We start from the raw sequence: 26,450 nt of genomic DNA on the forward strand, positions 1-26,450 counted from the left end.
ATGCAAGACATTATTCTTGAAGGGATTGATCAAGGCCTCTTTGCTAAAGTACGGTAGGGTCACACTAAAAAACTTTAGCACAAGGCATGCTAGTAGAGGACTTAGGGTTGCTCATTGGTTCATTTAGAAGTTAGAAGTTATGCTTTGTTTTAAGACCAAAGAAATAGATAGAGTAACGTAATTAGTTGGCTAAATTATAATTGTGTGTGAGTGAGTAGAGCTTTTGGTAAGATAAAATTCCTCCCAGGTTAAGGAAGATAGTCCAAGCTGGTGTATTATAAATTGTTATTACTATAACCCCCCCCCCCCCCCCCCCCCCCCCCCCCCCCCCCAAAAAAAAAAAAGTAGGTAAGGGTTTTTAATAAGTATTAGCTATTAGAAGTAAGGGTAATTCTTGAGTGGGTAGGGAGGGCAGTTGCCCACCACTTGACTCCCTTAAGTCCGCCCTTGGTTTAAATGTAATATTGCATATCCACTAGTTTTATTGCATAAAACATGACTAATTGTTTATAATGTTCTTATTTAAGCAAGTTAGAGCAATATAAGCTTTTAAATTGTGCAATGACCTTGTAGGTGTTTTTTTTTTTTTTTTTTTTTTTTTTTTTTTTTTTTAATTTTAAAAATTTCCTTTTCTTAGAACAGAAGAAACGAGAGCTTAAATTTTGAAGGAGCTCAAACCTGATCCTCACATTACCCAATTCAATTTGGGATCTGCTGAAAGCTTATCTGGTGGCCAAGTTTTAAAGACTTCGATTCATTAACACTAACAAAATTTTGCGAGATTGAGGTACAAGCCAAGGCCATTTCTCAACTTTTTTATGGTGATGGATACTAATTTTTTGCTTTGAAATAATTCGTAACAGTTGTGTCATGGATTTTTGGATGTTCAACATTTACCTTTTTGGTTTGCATGATACTCCTAAGAAGGATGTGAAGATACTATATATTAACAAGAGTGGGAATCTTTTTGTCTTTCATGTATTAGATTAGATGCCTCACCTGTACTCAGTTTGAGGGCTAGAGGCCACAAATGATCAGTGAGCCAGTTCCACGGTGACGATCATAAGGTTGAATACAACCCAAACTTGATTGACCCCAAGGCACCATAGGCTAAATCGTCTAGTATTTGGGACCATGTTGTTTTGATAAGGTTTACTACGTGTGCAAGCATTCATAGCATAAAGTAGAATATAAAATATGGGGTAGATGATTTGCATTCTATGTTTATAATCGAGGTCGTTGAAGCTGGTATGATTATAATTTATAAGCATTCATTATTTTCAGCATAACGTACTTATTCTTTAAGCAGTCAAGAACTCAACCTAAACTCAAATGTACTTGTTGATACATGACGCATGACAAAAGCTCATGAAACTCACGTACATATTGATACATAGAAATAGACTTGTGCTTATGTAGCTTTCCATGAAGAAAATGGTGGGGTTTCAGAATTCTTCCAAGTTGCAAACTCCTTTGTATATCTGTCGCCCTTCACGACACCCTCAGCAGCAAATGATTCAAGTTCAACCATTTCCTCTGGTGTCAGTTTCACAGACAGAGCTCCAATGTTTTGGTTAAAGTTTTCAATCTTGGTGGTTCCAGGTATGGGACACACGTCCTTTCCTTGGTGATGAACCCAAGCTAGTGCTAACTGTGATGGGGTGCATCCCTTCCTTGCTGCCACTTCATTAACATGCTCAAATATGGTTTTGTTATGCTCCAGATTTTCAGGTTGGAACCTGGGTAGGAGCTGCAAGTAGCAACTACATATATTAGCTAGCATCAGGACTGAATCACAAAACAACAACGGAGACTTTCATGGAGGCAGGGTCACTACTCATTCTGTCATTAATAAAGCCAATGATAATTACACATTAAAATACTTATTGTTATCAGCATCAAGACTTCGTCACTAAAAATAATTTTGAGGTAGCACAATTTATAAAGGCAATGATGAATATAAAGTTTTAACAAATTCCATAACACATCTATTTAGGTCTGTAGGCATCCACAGTTGCTGTTCCCTGGCTTAATGATGAGGACAGCGCACCTTATTAGATTGGATTTCTTATGTAGTTGGATTAGTTCATAGATCATGCCTATGAACTTGCTAAAAAATGTGAGTTAGCTTCTAGATCCTTGTTTGTGAGGTATCCTGAAATCTATAGTGTCACCACCAGTCCTCTATCTTCAAGTAGCAAGCCTCAATTCACCTTACCCCCTCCTATGCCCAACACAATTAGTGCACCATTAGCTAGGGATGATAAAGGAAAAGGAGTGGAGAGTGAATCATCAAAGATAGGTTCCCACCTACAATGCTTTAAATCGCAAGGCTTTGGTCATATTGCTGCCAAATGCCCAACTAAGGCCCTTGTCCTTTATGAAGAGGAGAAAGAGAATAAAGTGGACGATATAGAAGAAGTGTATGAACCCAACATGGCTGAAATCAATGTCAGAGATGATTAACGCGAGGAAAACCTTAAACTTGGTTGCATTCAAATGATACCAACTCACAACCCATGAGAGTGATCTATAAAAGACAGAGTGAGGATTCCATTTCCCATGTAAACCAATATGCATGTGAAAGTCCCAAAACTGAAAGCATGATTCCATTTGAAGTAAAGTAGGAAGTCAATAGAAACATATAAGCATCATGAGGTAAGTAAACAATTTCTAGAAAATGATAATCCCTATAAAATTCATGCTACTTCAAATTACATGAAATTTCAAGCACGGGATTTCATCATGGTTCCAAGTAAGCAATTGCAAGCTTGTAGTACTGAATCAGTCAAAATGTGGAAACATGTTGGACCAAATGCATATATTGTTGATTTTCAAACTGATTATAAAAATGACTCCATCTTTAATAGTGAGGATTTGGATATTTATAAAGGCCCAGAAGTTTATTATCAACCATGGATTTTGTCCAAATCCCTATACCAGCATGCAAATAAAATATTGATGCTATTTTGGATGAACAGGTTATTTCTACTAGGGATGGAGATTCAATGGTACCTAGTTCGCAGGAAGGGACGACCAATATCGGACTGCACTTGGATCACAAGAGATGAACTACAGGAACTTGCCGCAGCAACTTGATCCGGATTTATTAGAGTACTACTCAGAGTTATACTTGATGGGGCCGAGTCTTCCCCACCCTAGGAGGGTTGACGAGGACAGCACACCTTCCTAGATTGGATTTCTTATGTAGTTGGATTAGTTTAGGATTCCAATTTATTTTGATTTCACATAAGGATTAGACAATTAGAGAAGGATTGGCCTTTAGATTACTATCAGTTTAGAGTTTTATGGTTTATGAACTTTTATTCTTGCAAGCTCTATATAATGGCTTCAAGTGGTTTATGTTTTATTGGATCTTTTTTTTTTTAGGTAATAAAGTTTTATTGATAGCAAAAGTGCAATGTGTTTACGATTGTAAACTCATAGCAAAGAAAATAATACCAAAAAAAAAAAAAATCAAATAGAAACTCTAACAGAAGTAAGGAAAAAAAGACAAGAAAATATAATGTGTAAGATCCCAAATATGAGACCACTCAAACAAGGTCCTAGCTAGCAAATTCTTCAACAGATAAATAGGTCTCTCAGTGTCCTCAAAAGTTCAAGCATTGCGTTCCTTCCATACTCACCACATAAGACATGCTAGTACCATATTCCAAACATTTGAAGAATAATTCCCCAATCAATTCCTCCAAGCGAAAAGAAGAGAGACAATTGTATTCACTATTCGGCATCACCCACTGAACCCCAAACAAAAGAACCTCACTCCACAAAGCATGAGCAAAACTACAATGGAGTAAAAGGTAATCCACAGTTTCATCATCACACCGACATAGTCAACACCAGTTAACAAGAGGCAAGTTCTTTTTAACAAGGTTATCTATTGTAAGAATCCCACCCCTAGTAACAGTCCATAAAAAGAAAGACAACCTTTTAGATATCTTAAAACACCAAATGCTCTGCAAGGGAAAGAAATAGAAGTTGCTTTCAATAAAGAATTATAAAAGGAGTGCACATAAAAAATACCATAAACGATTCAATTGCCAAATCATAACATCATCACCCACCCCCCTTGGAATTTTGGCAGAAACATGCTCAAAGAAAGAGCGAAATCTCCCCATTTCCTAGTCATTAAACTCATGATTGAAAAGTAAGTTCCAACTTCTACCTCCCCCATCTGGTGCATATAAAATCAGATCAGAAATCAGAGCATCTTGAACCACAGCACAGACAAAAAATTCCTGATATAACTCTTTCAAAGAAGTAGGACCGCTCCAAGAGTCGTGCTAGAATTGAATGCGAATACCCTCTCCCACTGCATACACCACATGACTGCACCTTCCCTAATGTTCTTCCACAACCCACAGCCATGTGTCCCTCTAACAGCTCTATTGATTAATGAAATTCAGATGGGAGATTTTTCAATTCATTGGGTGCTGATTCCTAACACCTTAGGTGTTGATGGCTAAATTTTCTTGCTTGGTGCCAATTCCAAGCGACCCCTAGGTGCTGATTCTTAGGGTTTATCTTTTAGTTTTCTTGTTCTTTTATTTTCTCTTAATTGTCCTGCATCACTTAATTTTCATGACTCTAAAAGATTCCAGAAGGCAGTACAGATGACATAAACTGAGGTAGGAAAATAACAATTGTAATCTAGGTATGCCATGCTTAATTTATTCAGTTCAATCAGTATGATGTGCCATTGAAGTATTGGCATATATTAAAATCAGTATCTTTCAAGTAGTACAGCATTCAAAAAGTCAAAAACTTCTTTCATAGATGACTTACATAGATTCTAGAATTGATTATTATAATTCTTTGGAGCAATGACAAAATAGCAACAAACAATTAGTCCATAACCATTACATAAAAATAGTTCTCTGTAAAACGAAAAGGAGTTAAATGGGAAAATATTCTATTTCAAGAAAACTGATCTAGAAAGCGGTTAAAAAATCTTATTATAGAGAAGAACCAAATATTCTGAATGGCTAAATGAGAAATGAGGTAGGATACAATAACAAATATACAATAGACACTTGACATCTGCATTGTGAAGTTATCAGCAAAACATTTAGACATTGAAAATCACTTGTTCAGATTATTAGATTACATGTATACTAGAACCACTAACGAAGTTGATAACAAGTCAAACCTTATATGCTGTATTAGTTCATTAAGAGAATCAGGCGAAGCATATAGATATTTGCAAGGTCAATCACCATGTGAGCCAACTGGGGAGATAAAATCTCTAATAATGCGCTGATGATGCTATAAAACTGTGAAACTAAATGCATGTATATCTCATTTTGAAGCACAACATTTGAGTGATGGACCTACAAACCTTTCGGAAATCACCGTCCGTCAGATTTTCAAGAATCTTAGACCCAGATGAAAAGAACCCTCGTCCTAGAGGACTGTATGCCACAATCCCAATACCTAGTTCCCTGAACAATTAGGAGAGTAAATTTAAATTTTGAACCATAATTATTATATACCTTAAAATGCAATTGTAATTGACACCTCACCTGCATGTAGGAATTATTTCTTCCTCCACATCTCTAGACCACAAAGACCACTCTAGCTGCACAGCAGTTATGGGATGAACCGCATGTGCCCTTCTGATTGTAGAAGCAGAGGCCTCAGATAGACCTATATACTTCACTTTACCCTCTTCAACTAGTTTCTTGAGTTCTCCAATCTTACAATACAAAGGAGATTAGAATTAGAGGATGCTCGACAGCAAGATTTTAAAAGATGCGTAATGGGACATATTAAGAGAAAATAGAATTAGAGGATGCTCAACAGCAGGATATTAAAAGATGCATAATGGGACACATTAAGAGAAAATAGTGGCAACAAATGTAACAACTAAGCTAGCTAACAAAGAGATAACTGCAAGATAATCACTGTAACAATAGTATATTGATATGTAATTAGACTACTTAGAATATGATAAATGCCAAATTATAATGCTTGCTGATCATTATCTGACAGCCATGATAGGATAGGTTCATGGTTACATGTTCTTAGGCAAATGGTAGTTTCCTTTATTCAAAGATCTCAAAAATAATTACAAAATAATTTAACAATGATGATCACTTACAGTGATGCATGAAGCTAAATTTAAATATGCATATTGATAGTCATCATATGTCAAAATATGACGCCTTCACAACAATGCTCATTAATCCTTCAAAAGGGGCACAAGTAAAACATGGTGCCTTTGACTCTCTCTCTCCCCGAAAGGAAATGTGAAGTCACTAAAAATATATATTAAATATAAAAATGAATTCAGAATATTGATTTCTTGAATTTGCCTAGGATGCAGTCCAAAATATTAGGGATGTGGAGATATAGATAAGAATGGGGGGATGGGGTGAAGTTGTATGAAATACATTATATAGAAAAGTGAAAATGAGTTCATCAAAACAAAAGCGTTAGTTGATTCCCGCATTAATTCAATATTCAGTTCAATCAATTAAAAAAAAAAAAAAATCATTAGTTTGATTCCCTTACTCAGTTGAATTGATTGAAGTAGAATAAAGGAGAAAATGAGGAGTTCCTAATTTGGTTTGCTTTTGTTGTCATTCAGGCACATGATCTTCCAATACTCTAAACTATAATGGAAATGTTAAAGAAGGTTTCAGTTCTTCCAATATGAATGAGCAAAAGAGGCAAGTGATACTTTTTTGGCACCACAAGTATAGAACGGAGAAGGAAGTCCACACAATGTTCATGTTTAAAAAATATGAAAGTAAAAAGGCTTATAATAGTGTTCCTGAGAGAGGAAACTACAAAAAGGAGAGTGTAACAAAGTGTGGCTAAATATCCTGCACTCTTTTTTCTGAATGACATTCTTTAAATCTTGGAGCTTCAGTCAAATCTTAATATGGCATTTCACTGAGACAGGATATGACTCCAACGGGGACTTTTAAAATCGGAAGACAAAATCAGCTCAACTCTAAATGGAATCCGCACAGATTCTGCTCATGTTGTTCAAATAATTATCAGGAAATAGACAATGAAAAAGAGAAAAGATAATAGGCTAAATTTCTGTAAAAGGGGATTTCTCTACTGCCAACATTTCTGGTTCTATTTCTGAATTGAATGCGTACACTCTATTTCTACCAGCTATTGTTTGGAAAAATCCAATTGAACAAAAATTTACAAAGCAAAAGAGTTAGATTAACACTTAAAATTGAAGAAATACATGCTAACAAAGATCATGAGTTGAAACCAAGAAGAGAACATAAACAGGAAAAAATAAGGAGATCGATTGTGACATGCCATGACATTGCAATTAATAAGCCAACCCAGCCACCCTAGACATTTGCCTCAACTTAGGCTTTACTACATTACTTTATCTAAAAATGGAGTGATCCTTGTAAGCTAGAAAGAACTTTGAAAGGAAAAAAGCACACTAGACTAGAGAATTTGGGAACAAAGATTGTATAATATAATAATGCTTACAAACACTTAGAACTACATAGTCTCTCCCCTATTTTTATTTTTATAGAAATACAATGGTCTTTATTGTGTGGAAGTTAGTTACAGATACATTAAGATAAGGTTGTGAGAGTTAAAAAATGTATATTCCAGTTCCAGCCATCACATATATACTTCCTCAAAAAAAAAAAAAAGCCATCACATATATATGCAAAGAATAATTTTTGATATAATGAAAAGACAACAGTATCTTAATTGCTGTGCTTTAGGTGTGCTTTAGGTTTTCATATTAAGATTCAGCTATGTGGGTACTTAAGTAAAAAAATATACTTCAATTCTATAAACAAAAATCCACATGACAGAATTTTTAAAGGAGAACCTAAGTAACAGAATCTAAATAAGTACCTAAGTCTTACCTCTATATATATATATGGTCCGGTTAATATATGCCCTTAACAAATCCGTTTTTGAAAATTTTTTATCCAAAATTAAAAAAGCTGTCTCCATAAAACCTTTTCCAAAAATGATATATATATATATATATATATATATATATGAGATAGGTTCAAGTTACACCTGGTGTAACTTCACAAGAGTTACACCACTTTTAGACCGTAGATTTTTATTAGATCTAACAGTGATAAATCACTACTTCTCATGCCATTAATATAGAGTCATTAATGCTAGATTTTAGATTTTAGAGGATATCCTAGTATTAATGATTGTCTCTCAAATTTTTTCATTTCTTTCTTCTTGTGTTCTTCTTCTTTTCTTTCTTTTGTTTTCATTTTTCTTTTTCTTTTTTTCCTTTTTTCTTTTTTGTTTTCAGATAAACACACCTGTGAACCTGGATATTTTCATCAATATCTGGGTTTCTACAAAATAAAACACTATCTTAGGATCAGATTTATCATTCTCTCGAAAATTAAAGGATCAATGCTTATCCTCAATTTATATTAAACACAAACAACGATTACTAAAATTAAAGGATCAGAATTTACTTTTGTGCTTGTAAGTGCCAAAATTAATTACTAAAATAAAACAATTTATGCCTCTTCCAAACTCCATGATTTCATATTCCTAAATATAAAAATTAGTCATATATCAAATAACTTGATTCATTAAACAAATTCGCCAACACTGTTATAAAAAGAGAGTTTCATTAAGAGGTGACCATGAATTTCTGACGAAATTTATGTAAACCCATCAAGTCTTGTAGAACAACACACACATATATAGAAGTTCAAGATTCAACGTTGATGGCTATGCCCACAAATAATAATAGTGTTTTTATTTAACCAAGTTGAGGAAAACATAAAGAAAACATAATCGGATAAGAAGCACAACGGACTTATTTGGCATCCTACGAAAGACATAACTTGTAATAGTCAAGTGGTATATTATTAAGGTCATGCTAAAGAAGGTCTGCAACTCAGAAAGTTAGGAATAGCGCTTGTGCAAGGTTAGAGATAAATTAATTAGAGAGAGAGAGAAACAGAAAATAGAAAAAAAATAGTAATATAATATTCCCTACCATTAATTTGGTTAGTCAGTGTGACAAGTAATAAATGTTTAATAATGACATAGATAATTGACCTTTTTTAACCGTTAGATCTAATAGAAATCCACGGTCTAAAAAGAGTGTAATTCTTGTGAAGTTACACCAGGTGTAACTTGAACCCATCTATATATATATATATATATATATATATGGAATTGTCGATAGAAATTAATTTCAGGGGACATTAAAAAAGCACAAGACTACTACCACTTAAGACTTGATGTATCTGAATCAGATATGAATTAACTAACCGTGACTTCAATGGGAACGCGGGTGTCAACACGATGCTGATAGTAGAGATCAATACAATCAATATTGAGGCGCTTCAAACTGGCCTCACAAGCTGCTCTCACATACCCTGGATCGCCACGGACTTCCATCTTCCCATCCGCTCTAGCGCCAAACTTTGTTGCCAATTCCACCTTCTCTCTTACCCCTCCCTTCAAAGCCTGTACCAACCAACCACCCACGCAAAATTAATGGAAAATTAGCTAGGAAAGTAGTAGGAACACGTACAACATTTAAAATTAGTACCTTTCCAAGGAGGATTTCATTGGTGAAGGGGCCATAGATGTCGGAGGTGTCGAGGAAGGTGACACCAGTGTGGATGGCATGATGGATGAGAGAGATCATGTCTCCATCAGGCTTTGGAGGACCGTAGGCGGCGGACATTCCCATGCACCCTAAGCCTTGTGCAGACACCTCCAGTCCCTGAGAACCCAGCTTTATTCTCTCTACTCTTCCACCCATTATTAATTCTTTGCTTCTGCTTTTTTTTCTTCAACAATCAACTTCTAATACTACTTGTTGCAGCCTTTTAGCCAGGCGGTAGAAGAAGAAGAAGATAGGAATATATATATCATATCATATGGTCCTACTACTCTTTCTTAATTATCGAAATGCTTAATGCTGGCGTAAGGGCATACGTTTTCTTCGGGTAACTATTCCCTCGCTCCAACAAGAATATATATCATGCCAACTCAACATTTATTTTAGTGTTTCCCACCCAATAAACGATAAACAAGTGACATCAGTTTCAAAAATATCGCATCAGACTACTCTACTAATCTAAACAAAAAGAGCATCTTGACCCTGTTAATTTGTGGGTAGGTTCGGATCAGGCCAAAAATTTGAAGTTACTATGCTTATCTATTATTTTTACCCATTATATTTATATGAATGTGTAGTCTAGGTTTGTAACGTAAAGATCCTTTTATGGTATTGGAGAATTAGAGGACTAAAAGTTACAAAGAAATAATATAATCTGGAATTCTAAGCACAAATTACATTTGTTTTTACTATAAATTTCCTGTTAATTTTGTTTCCATTATCAGTTATGTTAATAAAATAGTTTTATTTTCTGTTGTTTATTTATTTGGTTTTTGAAAATTTAAGGAGTGGACTATCAACCCAACGTGTTGTTAGGCTCAGTAGAGTTGTGGTACAAAAGAAAAGGTGGTTGCAAGGAAGTTTTGTATGCAGAGAGCTCATTGTAGGAGAAGGTGGGCAGTCAATGGATAATTTTGATAAGAGGAATTAGACATATTCTTTGACAGGTACAATACTTTATCTTAGTTTACTGTTGGTAAAGCCGTAAAGGTATGATATAACACATAACGTGCTTATTAGCACGTTTGATGTTCTTAATTGTGTCTTCAATGTCATTGTTGCCGGTGATACTTACTACACAGCTATTACCATTTTCTTTCAGGACTGTTTCATTGGTGGATATCATTTTCGATTTACTGAATTTATACATTTCATTTAGTAAAAGTTTTGGGTTTAATTATTCCCAAAATGAGTGAATGAAATTCCATTTTCTTTCTTTGAATTTGTTTTTGATACCATCAGATTTGTTGGAAATTTGTAGTGGCAAAGCTATTCATATATTTTTGTATTTTACGCTGCAATTACTAGTACTGTTTAATGCATATGATTGTGTTAGGTACTTTAATTTCTTATTCTTATGTGAGTGCCTTCTTCTTTTTTGCACAGATAAATCTCCAAGGCTGGAGCTTAAATGCTGTAAAACATTGAAAGAGAATATCAAGTAGCTTATGCTGGGTTATTGATGGAAGATGTGATTTGCAAATTGTCTCACTATCTATATTTATGAATGTTGAGAAAAGAAGACATTTGAGGTCTTCTACTAAGGAAATTGTATGATCGCAAGTTGTTTTGAGAGCCATAATTTAAGAAAAAAGTCTTATAATTAGATTGTTTCATTTCATGTTTGTCATACAACTTTCATATATGAATAGTGGACAATTATATTGTTTTCAAGTTTGTTTTTCGCTGAGATATTGTTTTCAAGTTTGTAATTGCAAATATTATCTTCAAGCCAATTAGGATACAATAAAGCATGCTTGAGTTTTCATGATTATATATAGAGGTGGACCTCACCCAAAGGTGAAAAAAAAAATTCTGAAGTAAAGATTGATCTAGTTTTAAGCAGAATTTTATGATTGCACAACAATTTACTCATTAAGCTCAAATTCAAATTTGATGTATTAAATTGTTTTGTAAATTGATCATAATAGTTGGATTTGAGAAAAATTGAAGATTGAATGGCTAAACATTTTGGCAATACAAATTAGAGAGCACATCAATGTATTTAGTTCATCTTAATACAATTAAATTTTGCTCATATTGAACAAAAGTCCTTTGTAAGGTTAATTTTTAGCAAAAGAAAATGAGAACTCCGAAGTCATCTCCAAGACTATTTCCAAATTGTCTAGATTGGAGGAACTGGAATCACCCTCCAAAATTATCAGCCTCTCCCTTAATGAATTTTATGGCCTTCATCCACAATTGTCTTATTCAAAGATGCACGTATAGAAATGAACTTTATTACATTTAAAAATATTCATCATTTTCATATAAAATCTAACATTTTTGTTTAGCCACATTAGTTACAGAATTTATCCAAAAGAGTTGTTACAAAAGGTATCAATTGTCCAAATTGTTAGATATGCCATCTAAAAAACTGTCCAAGTCAAATATGTTGCCCAAAAATATTGTCCACTAGTTGTGCATACATCTGTGCAGTTTGCTATTCCAAAAAACTGTCCAAAAACGTTTTCCATCATTCTTCAGAATCTTGTGGTAGGGCCCTGGAAAAAAATTTTATATGTTAAAGGGTCTTTTTTTTTTCCTTCCTAATGTAAAAAGTTTATAAAGTAACATATTGTGCCTAGCTCATGTGTGACATTAAGGTACTTTCTTGAAGCATTCATGTATAACTAAACATGGGATAAGCAATAAACAACTCTAGGGAAAATAATGATGATTGAATATCTACTAAGAAAAAGAGGAAATAGTAACAAATGGTTTAACTTAACAAGCAAAGCTAAGAAAAAGAGAGAGATTAAAATGGTAATTTTGAACATACCATGTCTCATAGAACTAGCTTGCAAAGCTAGTGAACTAGTTGCATATTTTACACTTCTTCTCATCTTTTCCACTTCTTCTCAATAGTCTCATCTATTAACAAGGCACAATCAATTAAAACATTGTTCCAATGACGGTTGATTTCCACAAATGGTGCACATATTAAGTTATACTTATTAGTTCAATAAGTGGTATAAAAATAGCATTCTCAAAACAGTCACAATCTAATTTTGATCCACCATCTCCTCTTTTCGAATACCAAACCCCTTGTTTAAAGCATACTTATTATAAAGGTTATATGCTCCTCCTTAGGAACTCACTAGCATTCCAAGTTTAATTTCATAGTATTTACCCAATATTATATTTCATGATTTTCACTTTTTTTCATTGTCACCAACTATGTCAAGAGCATTTTCTGAAAAATTCGTTACTAGTCTAGCCTAATCATGAAAAAGAATATTGAATGAACAACTTGAATAGACAAAACTCATAGTTTTCCATAATTACACAACCAGAGACTTAAACTAAAAAAAGACAAAGGAAGAGATAGATTGAATACCTTAGTGGAGACTTTTAGAAAGAGACTAACTATTGGAATCAACTCCTTCAACAAACCGAATAGAACAGAAGCATCACATCCCTGCACCAATGCCAAATTCAAAGAGAGACAGATCAGTTTCAGTGTCCAGATGATTTTCTTAAACTCTTTGTTTCACAAAATTGGGATATATATCAAAAATAAACTTCCTGTTTAGGCTATCACATATACAACAAGTTTCAAGTTCTAGTATTCCTATCTATCTCCTTTCCATGCTAAAATGAGCCTTTGCATTATTTTGTGTGGTGATAAGTGAAAAAACCCATCTATAGTTGCAAAGAAATAAAAAGAAACTGAAAAATTTGTCTCCTTTCCACACTTAGATACGCCTCCCAGCAGTAGTTTGCAAGTAAATAAAAAGAAGATGTGAAAAGGTATTGAAAAGAAGTAGATAAAAAGGAAAAATTACCCCTTTGCGTCGTTGAGTGTCGGAATTGGTGACTAAGATAGTGGTGCGGGTTTTGACGATGACGCTAGAAATAGAATAAAGTTGATTTTCAAGGTTTTCAGAGGATACAAATTCCGATCTCGCTGGACCAACGAAGCACGGCAATGGCTGTATTTGGCAATAAGGTCCGGGGTGAGAGAGAGAGAGAAAGGAAAGGGAGCATTTGAGACAGAGAGAAACATTTGCAATTTCAGGTTTGGTAAAGTGTGGAAGAAAGTGGCGCCGGTTTGAAATTTTTTAGGATAAAATTGTCTTTTGGTTTGGTCTAGTGCAACAGGCTAATGTGGTTATTTTGATCGCTCATTTATTGGAACATTGTATACTTTCTCCACTCCCACTCCCACTGTCTGTTGGAGGAATTGAGTTTTAAAGTTGAAAAAAAAAAAATTCCAACCATTAAATATAAAAAATTGAATAAAAGTAAAAAAAGTTGTGAGAGAATTGGAGTGAATTGCAAGAAGCAATTGTTAAATGTAATTGCACTGGATTCTAATCCCTATTATAGGACGGTCCCATTTATTCCTTTTCTTTAAATGGTCCGTTTGGTTGGAGGGATGAAAATGGGAGGATAGAAAATAAAGAGAGAATAGAAAAGTTTTTAGTTTTCCATCATGATGTTTGGTTTGAGAGTAAAAAATTGAGGAATAAAAAATATAGTTTGTATAAATTTACTTTCATGTCCCTAATTGATAAAAAGAATAACAAATAAGAAAAAAAAAATACAAATGAACAAAAAAATAAAAGCACCAAAAGTGTACAGAGAAGGACAAAAAAAAGTTAAAGAACGAAAATAAAATAAAAAATAAAAAAATAAAAGAAAAAGAAAAAGAAACAGCTAACACGTAAGATAACTGCAAACAAACACTCCCTAAGATAATTGCAAAGATGGACTTGTTGTTGAGGTGATAACGGCTTATTAAATTAGTCATGAATATACCTGTCTAAAAGAAAAAAATAAAAAGATATTAGTTATGAGTATCATTCCTATGATTTTTTTAATTTATAGAGTTTCAATTTATAGCGGTTACTTCTGAATAATTAATTACTCCGAAAATATGATTTGATTTCGAAAATATGATTTGATCCCATTGTTTTCTGTTGAAATAAATCTTTCAATAAAGCCTATTAGGTGATATTAATTGAAAATTGACATTGACGGCATAACGCGTAAGCATTTTTTGATAATCATAACCGCATAGGCATATATGCACTGGCTAATAGCAAAAGTAAAACAATAAGTAGGATACTCTTAGCCAAAAAAAAAAAAAAAAAACAATAAGTAGGATACAAAAATCATCAAGAAGTCCACAATCTTTCGAGTTAAATTTATTTTTTTAAAATTTTTAAAAAATAACTACTTAAATATATGCACTTTCCTATGTTTATCAAAAAAATTTTGTTTTAATATTTTTCCTTGTATTGTTGATTGAAATAATGGAATTGTTCCAATTGGATAACTTGACAGCCTTTCTTTTCTTTATTAGGCTTTTGAGTGAAGTTGTGGTATGCCTTTATGTTAGAACTTATTTTCCTCTCCCTTGTGTGTGTTTGTTTCTCAAAAAAAAAAAAAAAGTAATACTTTAAAATTAAAAAAAAAACTTTAATTCTTTTTGGGTAAACTACATAAATGGTCCTTATCCTTTACACCATATTTCAATTTAGTCCCTAACCTTTCACTTGTGTCAATTTGGTCCCTAACCTTTTAGTGTCGTGTTAACTTAGTCCCTGCCGTTATCTCATAGATGGAAAAATCTGACGTGTCAAACTGCCTAATTTTTATTACCACATCAACGGACACATGTCTTTTCACATTAGTTTTTTTTTTTTTTTTTAACCCAAATTAATTTAACCCAAATCAAATTTTTTATTTTTTTTGGTTTGATAAAAAAATTTGCAGATTTTATTAAACAAGGGCAGACCCAAATTAATTCTAAAACACACGTCTCCCTAAAATCCAAAATCCCTAACGGTGAGGGTGGCGGCTCCTTCTTCCAGTGGCGCCTTCCTTCATCCGGCAGCACCTTCTCTACTCCAGCAAGCCCAAGTCTGTCTCTTTATCTCGCGCTTTCTCTCTCTCTCTATCACTCATCCTTACTTCATGTTTGGCTCCCTCGATCAATTTGGCTCAACCTTTGTGTCTTACTTTATATCGTGATTTAGTCTTTTCCTGCTCTTATTTTTATACCTTTGGCTCCCCCGTATTTTTATACTCTTTTCTTACTAATTTTTTATGCTCAATCTCGCATCAGTGGAGATTGGCTATACGGTTGCTGCAATGTAGAAACTCCAATTTTTTTTTTAAACCCTTTAACTCCGCTATAATCCACTGTGAATCTGTTTGGGACCATTTCTACCTTAAATGGTAGGACCCACTTGTAGTAATATACACATACAGACAAACACATTCAAATGAACCTTTGCATGATAAGTCATTTGATTCAAAAGGTACCAGATTCACATAGAAAATTCAATAAAAGAGTCAAGACATGGAGATGGTCAAGTTGACACTTCATTCTTTATAAATAGGGTCTGTTTTGGTACTACTTATTGCTGAAAACTGAAAACACAGTAACAAAATAATTTAGTAACAAAATAATTTTTAAATATGTAAATAGTACTGTACGACCCAGTTTTAAAGTTGTTTTTGTTGAAAAAAGTAGTTTGTGGGTCCTGTGAAAAGTGCACGAGACCCACTAAAAACAAAAATGCTGAGTTTGGAAAACGCTAAGAATGAGGACCTGTTTCTAAGAATGATAACAAAAGATTAAATTTGTATTTTTCTTTTTCTCCCTTTAATGAAATAAAAGAAGTGCATAAAAGCCTAACTGGTACTAGTGAAAAATAATATTGTTTATGTATCTTATTTTGTTTGTTTGTTTTTTTTTTTTTTTTTGCAAGAATGGTTGAATTTTCTGTGGAAGTTCATCATGGTGGGAAATTTTTGAGCGATCCAATTAGGTATGAGGGGATTGCTATAAATTATTTTGATGGTAATGAACGAGATTGTTGGTCTGCCCAAGAATTGAGAAATATGGTTGAGAAGTTGGGGTATATGAGTTATGGTAAGTTGTGGTATAGGATGCCTATGGTGAGCTTGGAGGATGGTGAGCTTGAAGTGTCAATATTGTAAAGAGGTTGGTCATAACAAGAGGACATGCAAAGGAAAAGTTGGTGGCAATCAAAGGCAGCCTACAAGTCAACAACAGAGTAATTTCACACAGCCTACTACGATATAAGTTTAGTTACTACATAAAAGTGATATTTGTCATTCTTACAGTCTTTAAAAAAAAAAAAATTCAAACTATGCTATAGTAATTTTCATTTTATGCTTTACTACTGTGATAATTGTCTCTTATTGCTTTGCTAGGGAGAGGGTACAAGTGCAAGTGCAAGTGCAAGTGCTGGTGCTGGTGCAAGTGCAAGTGCTGGTGCATATGAAAATCAACCTTTATAGCCAATAATACCACCACGGTCAACTGCAAGTGCACAAGCACATTCTGAAGGTGGTGCAAATACACAATCAGCTGCAAATGCAATAGCCACAGGAGTGACCTCCGCAATAGCTAGGACATTTACCAATGCTGAAAATGGTCCATTTGTTCCACTACCACAAGGTAAAAAGCCGAAGAGGCCTAGGAGAAAAGCAAGTGATACGCCAAGGGGGAAAATAAAGCCTTGGGTCAGCAATGTACCACTTCCAGAAATATGGGGTCCACCTCCTTCATGGAAAGGAAACACTTCTCTAACCAAAGAAACACTGATGGCTGCTAGTCAAACTGCAAGGTATAGGGAGACATTCAACATACTTGGCAGTCAGGAATCAATTCATGCACCACCATCATTTAGGGGACAAAGCGAAAAAGGAAAGGAAGGAAGTCGTGGCTAATTTTTATTTATATTCATTTTAAAGACCAGTTGGAATTTTTATTTGTTTTGATTTATATTCTATTATGGATTCATGTTTTAAGTCAACTACCAGTTCGTTCATGCACTTTGGATGTTCATTTTAAGTTATGTTGTGTATTGACAAGTTTGATATGTCATGTAATTTGATACTATTGAGTACTCTAGATGATTACCAACAGGTTTGAATGGATGTTATTGTTAGTGTCATTTTATGATGCCCAGTTTTTTATGTATCGTGTCCATTATTTTCCTTATTGTCTTTGAAGTTTGGTACTTCTTAATGCCAAAAAATATGGATGATTGCCAATGTGCTTGAATGGATATTTTTGTTTAGTGTCATTTTGAGTTTGGATGATTGCAAACTCAAATTACATCGTAGTATCTATTACAAACTCAAAATTACATCATTTGAAACTATTACATTAGTTAGCCTTTAAGTTAACATCATTGTGCTGCAAGCCTCCATATGAGCCTCCATATGAGGTACTTGAAGACATTTGTAACCTGGTACAAATAAATTACAATTAGTTTCAAATGAATAGCCACAAAAAAACCCACAATAACATAAAAGAAACAGTCAAAGAATATGAGCTCCAAACAAAAGTATCATACGAAATCATCATCTAAAACTTATGATTGATGACAGATTGAGAATAAGTCACCAATAGCAAAAATATTAAACACCAAAGTATCTAGGCAAGTCCTAATTTTGAAAATTTTAGTGGCTATTCTCATCAAATGTTTGTCAAGTAGCCTTCTAGCATTTCCCTGCAAAATAAAGTGTTTCACACAACTCTTTGAATAATTCAAAAGGAAAGAAAATCTAAAAATCCATGGTCTGCAATGGAAAATAATGTCTTCACATAGAATCTGATATTAACACACACACACACACACACACACACACATATATATAAATCCCTGATGTTCATTTATCAATACAATCATTCATTTACAAATGGAAAGGGCTACCACCTGCAAAATAAAGTGTTTGTTGATGTTCATTTATCAATACAATCATTCACTTACAAATGGAAAGGGCTACCACCTGCAAAATAAAGTGTTTGTTGAATTGTTAAGAAAAACTTCCCCTAGACACCCAAGTTAAGGACTGTCTAAAATTACTCTTACACCACCAAAATCTCAAGAAAAACATAATAAAAGCTTAAAATTACTCTTACACCACCAAAATCTCAAGAAAAACATAATAAAAGCTTAAAATTACTATTACCCTGTATTGAAATTAAGCCTAATAGATAATAAACAAACTCACTTGTTTACTACAAGTGGGTCCAACAATTTAAGGTAGAAATGGTCTCAAACAGTTTCACAGTGGATTATAACAAAGGTTTTTTTTTTTTTTTGAGCTGCGACTATAACAAAGTTAAAGGGTTAAAAAATGGAGTTTCTGCATTGCAGCATCCATAGGGCCAATCTCCACTGATGCGAGATTGAGCATAAAAATCAAGTAAAAAAAGACATAAAAATCTCCACTGCTGTTATCTCATGAAGTAAGGATGAGAGAAAGAGAAATCGTGAGATAGAAAGAGACACACCTGATGCTGCTGGAATAGAGAAAGCACTGCCGAAGTAGAGAAGGCGCTGCCGGAAAAGAGAGAAGGCGTTGCCGGAGTAGAGAAGGTGTTGACGGAAGAGAGAACGCACCGTCGGAAGGAGGGCCTGCCCCTGTTTAATAAAATCTGCAAATTTTCTTATCAAAAAAAAAAAAAAAAATGATTTGGGTTAAATTAATTTGGGTTAAAAAAAAAAAAAAAAAAACTAACGTGGCAGGACTTGTGTCCATTGACGTGGAAATAAAAAATTAGGCCGTTTGCCACGTTAGATTTTTCCATCTATGAGATAACGGCAGGGACTAAATTGACACGACACTAAAAGGTTAGGGACCAAATTGACACAATTGAAAGGTTAGGGACTAAATCGAAATAGGATGTAATGATAGGGACCACTTATGTAGTTTTGCTAAAGTAGGCAATCCACTAAAATGATGCAATTGCTCACTAAAGTTTACCTTAGTTTCCAATTTGGGGTCAAAATGGCCAAATACCATCTTTGGACAAAATATTTAACATTCTACTACTATTTGAGAAATATTTAGCAATATACCACTATTTTGAAACTCGAGTTCATGAAGTTTGAGTTTTGCATAGAACTCGAGTTTATGAAAATTGAGTTCCAAAAAAATGTGACATGGTGGTAGAGGCTAATATGGTATTTTATAATTTAAAAGTCCACGTGGAAATCGAGTTTAGGAAGCTCAAGTTGCTTGTAATATAAAGGGGAAATTACACTAAACCAACCTGTGATTTGACTCGAAGTCACTTTGCCTATCTGTGGTTTGAAAAGTGTCACTTTACCCACTTAAGGTAAGGTTCATTAGTCTCCTGTTACCCACATTTGTTAAATATATGGGTAAATTTGTATTTTTGCTACCCTTTTATATCTCTCTCCTCTCAAAACATTAAAAACTAAAAAAATCAAGAGAAAAAAAGATCTAAAAGTTAGGTTATATAAAATTTAAAAACAAACATAATATTGTTCTTGCAGTTGGGTCGATTGCTTCTATGGTTGAGTTTTTGTAGTTGGGTTGATTGCTTCTATAGCCACCTCCAACAATTTTTTTATTTTTTATTTTTTATTTTACAGTTTTCTGGTAATTGTTCATTTCCTAACTCTATAATTTATAATTTCCTGTGATTGTACATGAGGAGAGCAGATCTAACATTGTCAGTTCTTAAGAAAGTTTGGGTTTTGTGGATTTGATCTAAACTTTGATAGAGTATGAGACATGAATAATTATTTTTTTGAACATTTCTTGAAAGGCCAAATAGTCGGGCCATACATGGTTCTAGGTGCGAAACAGCCAAACAATATGCAGGTTTTCATTTTCCGACACTGTTGTTCTTGGTGCATGAAAAACTTTAGTTTTAAAATATCAAGAAGGAAAAGCAATTGTACAAGTTATTATATTTAAAATCAAACCTCCATGTATCAGCATTCCCATTAGTTCCATTCACGTGAAATTTTCTATATGGCTTGAAGAATTGCTTTCCAAATTTCACTATCGTAAAGCATCCACAGCAATTAACAACGTGATGCATTAAGTTGTCAAGGGTGGAGTACTAATTGCAAGGCAAGATATTGTTCTATTTTGGATGAGACAGCTAGGAAATAATATAGGTACATAGAATGACTCGCTATAAAATAAGAAGGTACTTAGGAATTAGGATGGTAATTTGTTAATTAACCATATCTCATGGTCGTTTGCTTCTGATGTTAGAATACTTTTTTTTAAGAAGACAATATTAGTATACTTGAATATTTTGTGGAGGCATTATTTGTCAAATACAATTGGTATACAACTATTATACGTCAATTACATAGAGCAACGACCAAACCTTAGTTCCAATTGTTTTTGAAATCAACAATAGATCTTCTACAATCAGAATCGGCCACCTATAAAAATAAATAAATAAAGGATGGATACTAGTTGTTTTCAAAATCTTTAAGGGAAAAAGTTTTTTTTTTGTTTTTTGTTTTTTTTTTTTTTGTTGATAATTTGATAATTGGGGGCGGGAGGATTTGAACCTGGATGTCTTCATTCAAAACACCAAGATGTGCCTATTAGTTGAGCTACAAGGCTCTTGATGGCAAGTCAAATTCGTGATACGGGAGACATGGGAGGGGTTAGGCACCATCGGACTAGAAGCCCATTGGCACAAATAATGAATTGTAAAAGCCTACAACTCATCAAGATTATCAACTAGATTTAAGCCCCAGCTCATATCTTCACAATGTCTCACATGGGGAACAAGTGCACCATTATCAGTTCCTTTCTTTGTCTTGCAATCATAAAATGGGGGAGCATGAAAACAAGGCTCCATTGACATGGCCTGACGACAAGGTGGATTAGGGGTCGTTTGATTATCAAACTTGTAGAGAATCCATGGCTTCAAACCTCCAAGACCTTGAGCTACATAACCAAATGTTGACCATGCACTTGTAACCAAGACATCAGTTAAGCTGAGGAGATACATTTCTGCCCATGCCTTGCTGTTGTGCAACCTGTTCTCTTTATGTCGAAATTGTTCTTCGCTTGGTTGGAAAACCTCAACCACGTCTCCATTCACCGTTGGGTGTTCCCAGTACATGTTTCTTACGTTCTCAAAGTACCTAGAACTCAAAGACGTTATAAGGATAGCTTTCAAGTTTGCCTTTTCTGATTGGGTAACGATAGTTCTCTTCCTATCTACTTGTGGCAACACTTTATACTTTAGTGTATAAGCTAAAACTTGATCCATCACATATTGGAAAGGACCAGGTCCTGTATAAAAATTTCTTATTTGAATTCCAATCCTCTCATCTGCTTTTGATAAGTAGGCTTCATAGTACCTTGTTATTAGGCCCCATACATGATTTGAGGGGTGGAAAAGATACCGGCCTAAGTGGAGGAAAACAGTATCTTTCTGTGGGAATAATTTGCTTAATTCTTGCTCAAAAGAGGGCATCAAGAAGAGAGATGGGACAAAGTATAGATCTGATTTCATTATCAACCAAGGAACTCTACTGAGAAAAGTTTGATCTTGATCACATAAAAAGAGCTTATCATGATCATTGTAATCATGTGCTAGATGGAGATATAAATATGATGGTAGTGATACTGTTGAAGTATTTAAGATGTTCTTCTTCAACATGTTCCCATAAGAATGAGGAAACTTCTGACTAAGGATTTTAAATGTCTCTTTGAGGGGGAAGTCAACAGGCAAAAGCCCATGATTTTTATGGAAATGGCTCACAAAAAAGATCAGCCATATCCATTCCTTGGTCAACAAGCAATACTCTATTTGTGAGGAGGGCATAGAGAAATGCAGATGTCAGGGTTAAAACCCTGTTGCCCAAGCCACTATAAGATATCCACACAACATACTTACACTTTGTATGGAAAACAATCTTTAAAAATAAGCTATACTTTTTCTGTTGACTAAAGATAGTTTTCTTTTGACTCATTTTTTCTGATGCTACCAAATACTGGAAAATACAGAAAACTATTTTTACACAAAATTTTCCATCGAAACAAACAGAGTGTAAGTGTGAGTGAGTAGAGCTTTTGGTAAGATAAAATTCCTCCTAGGTTAAGGAAGATAGTCCAAGCTGATGTATTATAAATTCCTATTAATTTTTGGGCGGGCTGGGAGGGCAGTTGCCCCCTGCGTGACCCCTCTAGCTCCGCCCTTGGTTTAAATGTAATATTGCATATCCACTAGTTTTATTGCATAAAAGATGACTATCCGTTTATAATGTTCTTTTTAAAGCAAGTTAGAGCAATATAAGCTTTAAAATCGTGTAATGACCTTTCGGGTGTTTTTTTAATTTTTTTTTTCAAATTCCCTTACCTCAGAGTAGAAGAAACGAAAGCTTAAATTTTGAAGGAGCTCAAAACTGATCCTCACATTACCCAATTCAATTTGGGATCTACTGAAAGCTTATCTGGTGGCCGAGTTTTAAAGGCTTTAAGTCATTAACACTAACAAAATTTTGCAAGATTGAGGTACAAGCCAAGGCCATTTCTCAACTTTTTTTATGGTGATGGACGCTAATTTTTTGCTTTGAAATAATTCGTAGATTTTTGGATGTTCAACATTTACCTTTTTGGTTTGCATGTATCAAAATAATGTTGACTGCAAAGATCACAAACAGAAGAAGAAAGAAGATTCGAGTGGCTTAAGCTAATGAAGATGAAGCCTAGTTGGAGAAGTTGGCTCAGGTAGAGAGGCAGAGAGGCAGAGCATCAGAACAGAGTAATGGAAGCTTAGCATTTGGGATTGATATATGACAATCATGATTAATACGACTTGTAGTTTACAATGTAATGTATATATAGACATTTGTAATGTCCTGATTGGTTGTAAGTAAGTAGATCTGTATAATGTGGGATTAGTTAGTTGTAGGTTATCTAGTCTGGTGATTGTTCTGGTATATAAATACCTCTTGTATTCACAGTTCTTAATTAATGCAATTAATAGAAAATTTCTTCAATCTTGGTCTTCTCTCTAGCTTGTTATCAATTCCTCTCTTTCCTAGCTCTCTGTTTTCTTATATGGTATCAGAGCTTTGTGCTTCTGTCAATGGTGAACCAAGATCAAGCTTCGCAATCTTCTTCTTCTCAATCCACTGCTCATCGTGAGCTTTCTCCAATGGAGGATTCGAGAAGTCCTTTTTTCTTGCATTATGTAGAGTCACCAAGTGCAATTCTTGTCACTCAGCTCTTGACAGAAGCCAATTACCCTAATTAGGCTAGGGCTATGCAGATGGCATTGGATGTGAAGAGCAAGCTAGGCTTTGTGGATGGTTCCATAACAGCTTCCATGGCAATTACTCCTCTGGAAAAGATTGCCTAGTCAAAGAACAATTCCATGATTTCTTCATGGATCTTGAATTCAATCTCTCCTCACATCATTGCAAGTGTGATTTACAGAAACACTGCTATGGAGGTTTGGAATTCACTCAGGAATCGTTTCTCACAAGCTAATGGTCCACGGATTTCACAGCTTCAGAAACTGATTTCAACAATTATGCAAGGAGATGCAACAGTGACTACTTTCTTCACTGATCTTCAAGCTTTTTGGGATCAATTGCTCAATCTCAGGCCTTTACCATGTTGTTCTTGTAGTAAATTTGTCTGTGGAGTGAATGACAAGATCACATCCTTTCATCATCAAGATTCCTTGATGCAATTCCTTAATGGCTTGAATGAAGTCTATTCACAAGTCAGAACTTAGATTCTGATGATGGAGCCAAATCCCTCAATTGACAAGGCTTTCTCTTTGGTGATACAAAAGGAAAGGCAGAGGGCTTTAGGTTTCAATGGATGAACTTTAGTTGATTTAACTGCCCTTGCAGTCAAGACTCAAGGGTTCAATCAAGCTGGGAAGAGCACAAAAGGAAAGGGTAGACCTGTATGCAGTCATTGTGGCAAAGTTGGTCATTTCATGGAGAAGTGCTACAAACTAGTTGGATTTCCACCAGGTTACAAGCAAAAGGGCAAGGTGTCTATGGCTAATCAAGTGACTCTTGATGGTGAACCTAGTCAATTTGAGGCTACATCACAGTCAGGATCTTTCCCTTTCACATCTGAACAATGCTAGCAGCTGTTGTCAATGTTGAGTTCTCATGCATCTTCTTCTGGCACCAATGATGCTATTCACTCAGCAAATTCAGCTCTCTCAAGTATTTCTTGTGCCTCTTTCTAGGATTCTGTTTGTCTTAATTTGAAGAATTCTGTTTTTACTGAAAAATCCTTCAAACAAAACAGCTTACAATGAGGAAACTTGGGTTCTTGATACCGGGGCCACTGACCATATTATCCATTCCACTTCATTGTTTACTAAGATTACTAGTTCAATCTCTTCTTTTGTGCATTTGCCTAATGGTGAAAAGGTTATTGTCACACACATAGGCATAGTTCAGGTCACTTCAACCTTAATTCTTGAGGATGTGATTTGTGTCCCAGCCTTTACTTTCAATCTGATTTCAGTAAGCAAATTAACCAAGTCCTTGTCATGTTGTTTGTGTTAGGCTTTGAGTTTGTAATGTTGGCAAACCATGACAAAACATGACAAAAACTAAGTCTCATTAGTTTAGAAAGGTCTGCATTGAAGCCCAAGACAAAAAACTCAAGTTCGAGATAAAAACAAATGAGTTACAAGCTGGTTGGTTCGATTGATACTCGATTGATGCTACTGATTTTTGATTGATCGAAAATTGCATATCAGTAAAATTAGCAAACGTAAAAAGGTCATAACTTATCTGTTTGAAGCCCAAATCGCGAGCTGTTTTTTTCCAATATTTAAAGGATATTATAAGCTAACCCTAGGTGGGGTTTTAAGAGTTTTTTAGAGAGATTAGAGTGCATCTTGTGCCTCTTTTGTAGATCTAGGGTTTTGTACCCAAAAGCTCTCTTATGTCTTCTACCGGTGTTGTAGAAGTTGCTGCCTTCTCTAGTCATCAAAGGTGCTGATGATCTAAACCTTCAAGGGTGGTCTTGGAGTCACAAACAAGAGAGTTTGTGTTGTTAAACCTTTGAGTGGGATCTCAAAGTCACAAACGTGGGTGTTTGTGTTTTGCAAAGGCTAAAGAAAGAAGGAGTCTGTGGTCTCGGAGCTTGCACGTGGTCGTGTCAGTAAGTTTCTACTGGTGGGTAGCAATAGAATGTTAGTGGTCTAAGTTGCTATTGTAAAACTTCGATTCTTTCTAGTGGATTTGCTTTTTACCTTGAGAATAGCTAGGTTAAATCCTCCCCAGGTTTTTTACCGGTTTGGTTTTCCTAGGTTATCATATCATTGTGTTTTTTATTTTCCACTGCTATACATTGATATGATATATTTGTGTTAACTTAGATTTGTTAATTTGACTAAGTAATCACTTGGCTAATTACCTAGGTTAATCTGATTGTGGTTTTAAGGGGTCTAAAAACCATCAAGTGGTATCAGAGTGGGTTGCTCTTTTGTTTTAGATCTTTTGATCTAAGAGCTGATCCTTGACCCCTGTTGTCATGGATAATTTGAAGTGTCCTTCTGATCATGTTTCTGCTCATGCTTCTGTTGATTTTATTGATGCCTGTGAAACTCTTCGTAAGGAATTATTGAAATCTATGAAAATTGCTAAGAAATTCAAGGAAGAGTTAAAATTGGCTAATCTTGAAAAAGAGGAATTGGTTGTTAGATTAGATGAATCTAATAAAAAGAATAAATTTTTGAGAAATCAAATTTCCTCCCAAGATGAGAAGATGAAAAGCTTGGAACAAGAGTTAGTTGAATCTAAAGCTAAAATTGAAAATTTGACTAGTACCAAGCCTGCTGTTGTTAACAGAAGTGTTTCTGTTTCTCTTAAGCCTAAAATTGAGAAAGTTTATATCCCTCTTTTTAAGAGGAATAATAAAGAAAAGGCTTATTTTGCTAGGTTAGACAAAGGTAAAAGTTCTGATGTAGACGCTGAAGTTTCCAAACCTATGTCTAAACCTACTGTTAGAGAGTATAATAAATCTATTTTTGTGCCTACCTGTCACC

General features: G+C 34.5%; 1 protein-coding gene, 2 long non-coding RNA genes and 1 pseudogene across 3 annotated transcripts; 1 reads left to right on the top strand and 3 right to left on the bottom strand.

Moving 5' to 3' along the window:
• Nucleotides 1-1,236: 1,236 nt before the first annotated feature.
• LOC115978757 (probable aldo-keto reductase 2) lies at nucleotides 1,237-9,864 on the bottom strand. The gene is made up of 5 exons (XM_031100614.1): nucleotides 9,560-9,864; nucleotides 9,277-9,474; nucleotides 5,544-5,716; nucleotides 5,360-5,462; nucleotides 1,237-1,750 (listed from the first exon to the last, which is right to left on the bottom strand). The coding sequence occupies exons 1-5, from the start codon at nucleotides 9,773-9,775 to the stop codon at nucleotides 1,412-1,414; spliced, it is 1,029 nt and encodes a 342-aa protein (XP_030956474.1). The 5' UTR covers nucleotides 9,776-9,864; the 3' UTR covers nucleotides 1,237-1,411.
• A 14-nt stretch (nucleotides 9,865-9,878) lies between these two features.
• LOC115978759 lies at nucleotides 9,879-11,427 on the top strand. The gene is made up of 3 exons (XR_004088857.1): nucleotides 9,879-9,962; nucleotides 10,421-10,581; nucleotides 11,021-11,427. It is a non-coding gene; the product is annotated as an uncharacterized LOC115978759 (long non-coding RNA).
• A 277-nt stretch (nucleotides 11,428-11,704) lies between these two features.
• Nucleotides 11,705-13,649, bottom strand: LOC115978762. The gene is made up of 4 exons (XR_004088859.1): nucleotides 13,423-13,649; nucleotides 12,975-13,055; nucleotides 12,417-12,508; nucleotides 11,705-12,138 (listed from the first exon to the last, which is right to left on the bottom strand). It is a non-coding gene; the product is annotated as an uncharacterized LOC115978762 (long non-coding RNA).
• A 7,476-nt stretch (nucleotides 13,650-21,125) lies between these two features.
• Nucleotides 21,126-22,392, bottom strand: LOC115981350 (annotated as a pseudogene).
• Nucleotides 22,393-26,450: the final 4,058 nt, after the last annotated feature.

This window comes from Quercus lobata, chromosome 3 (genome assembly GCF_001633185.2).
Source record: "Quercus lobata isolate SW786 chromosome 3, ValleyOak3.0 Primary Assembly, whole genome shotgun sequence".
NCBI lineage: Eukaryota > Viridiplantae > Streptophyta > Magnoliopsida > Fagales > Fagaceae > Quercus > Quercus lobata.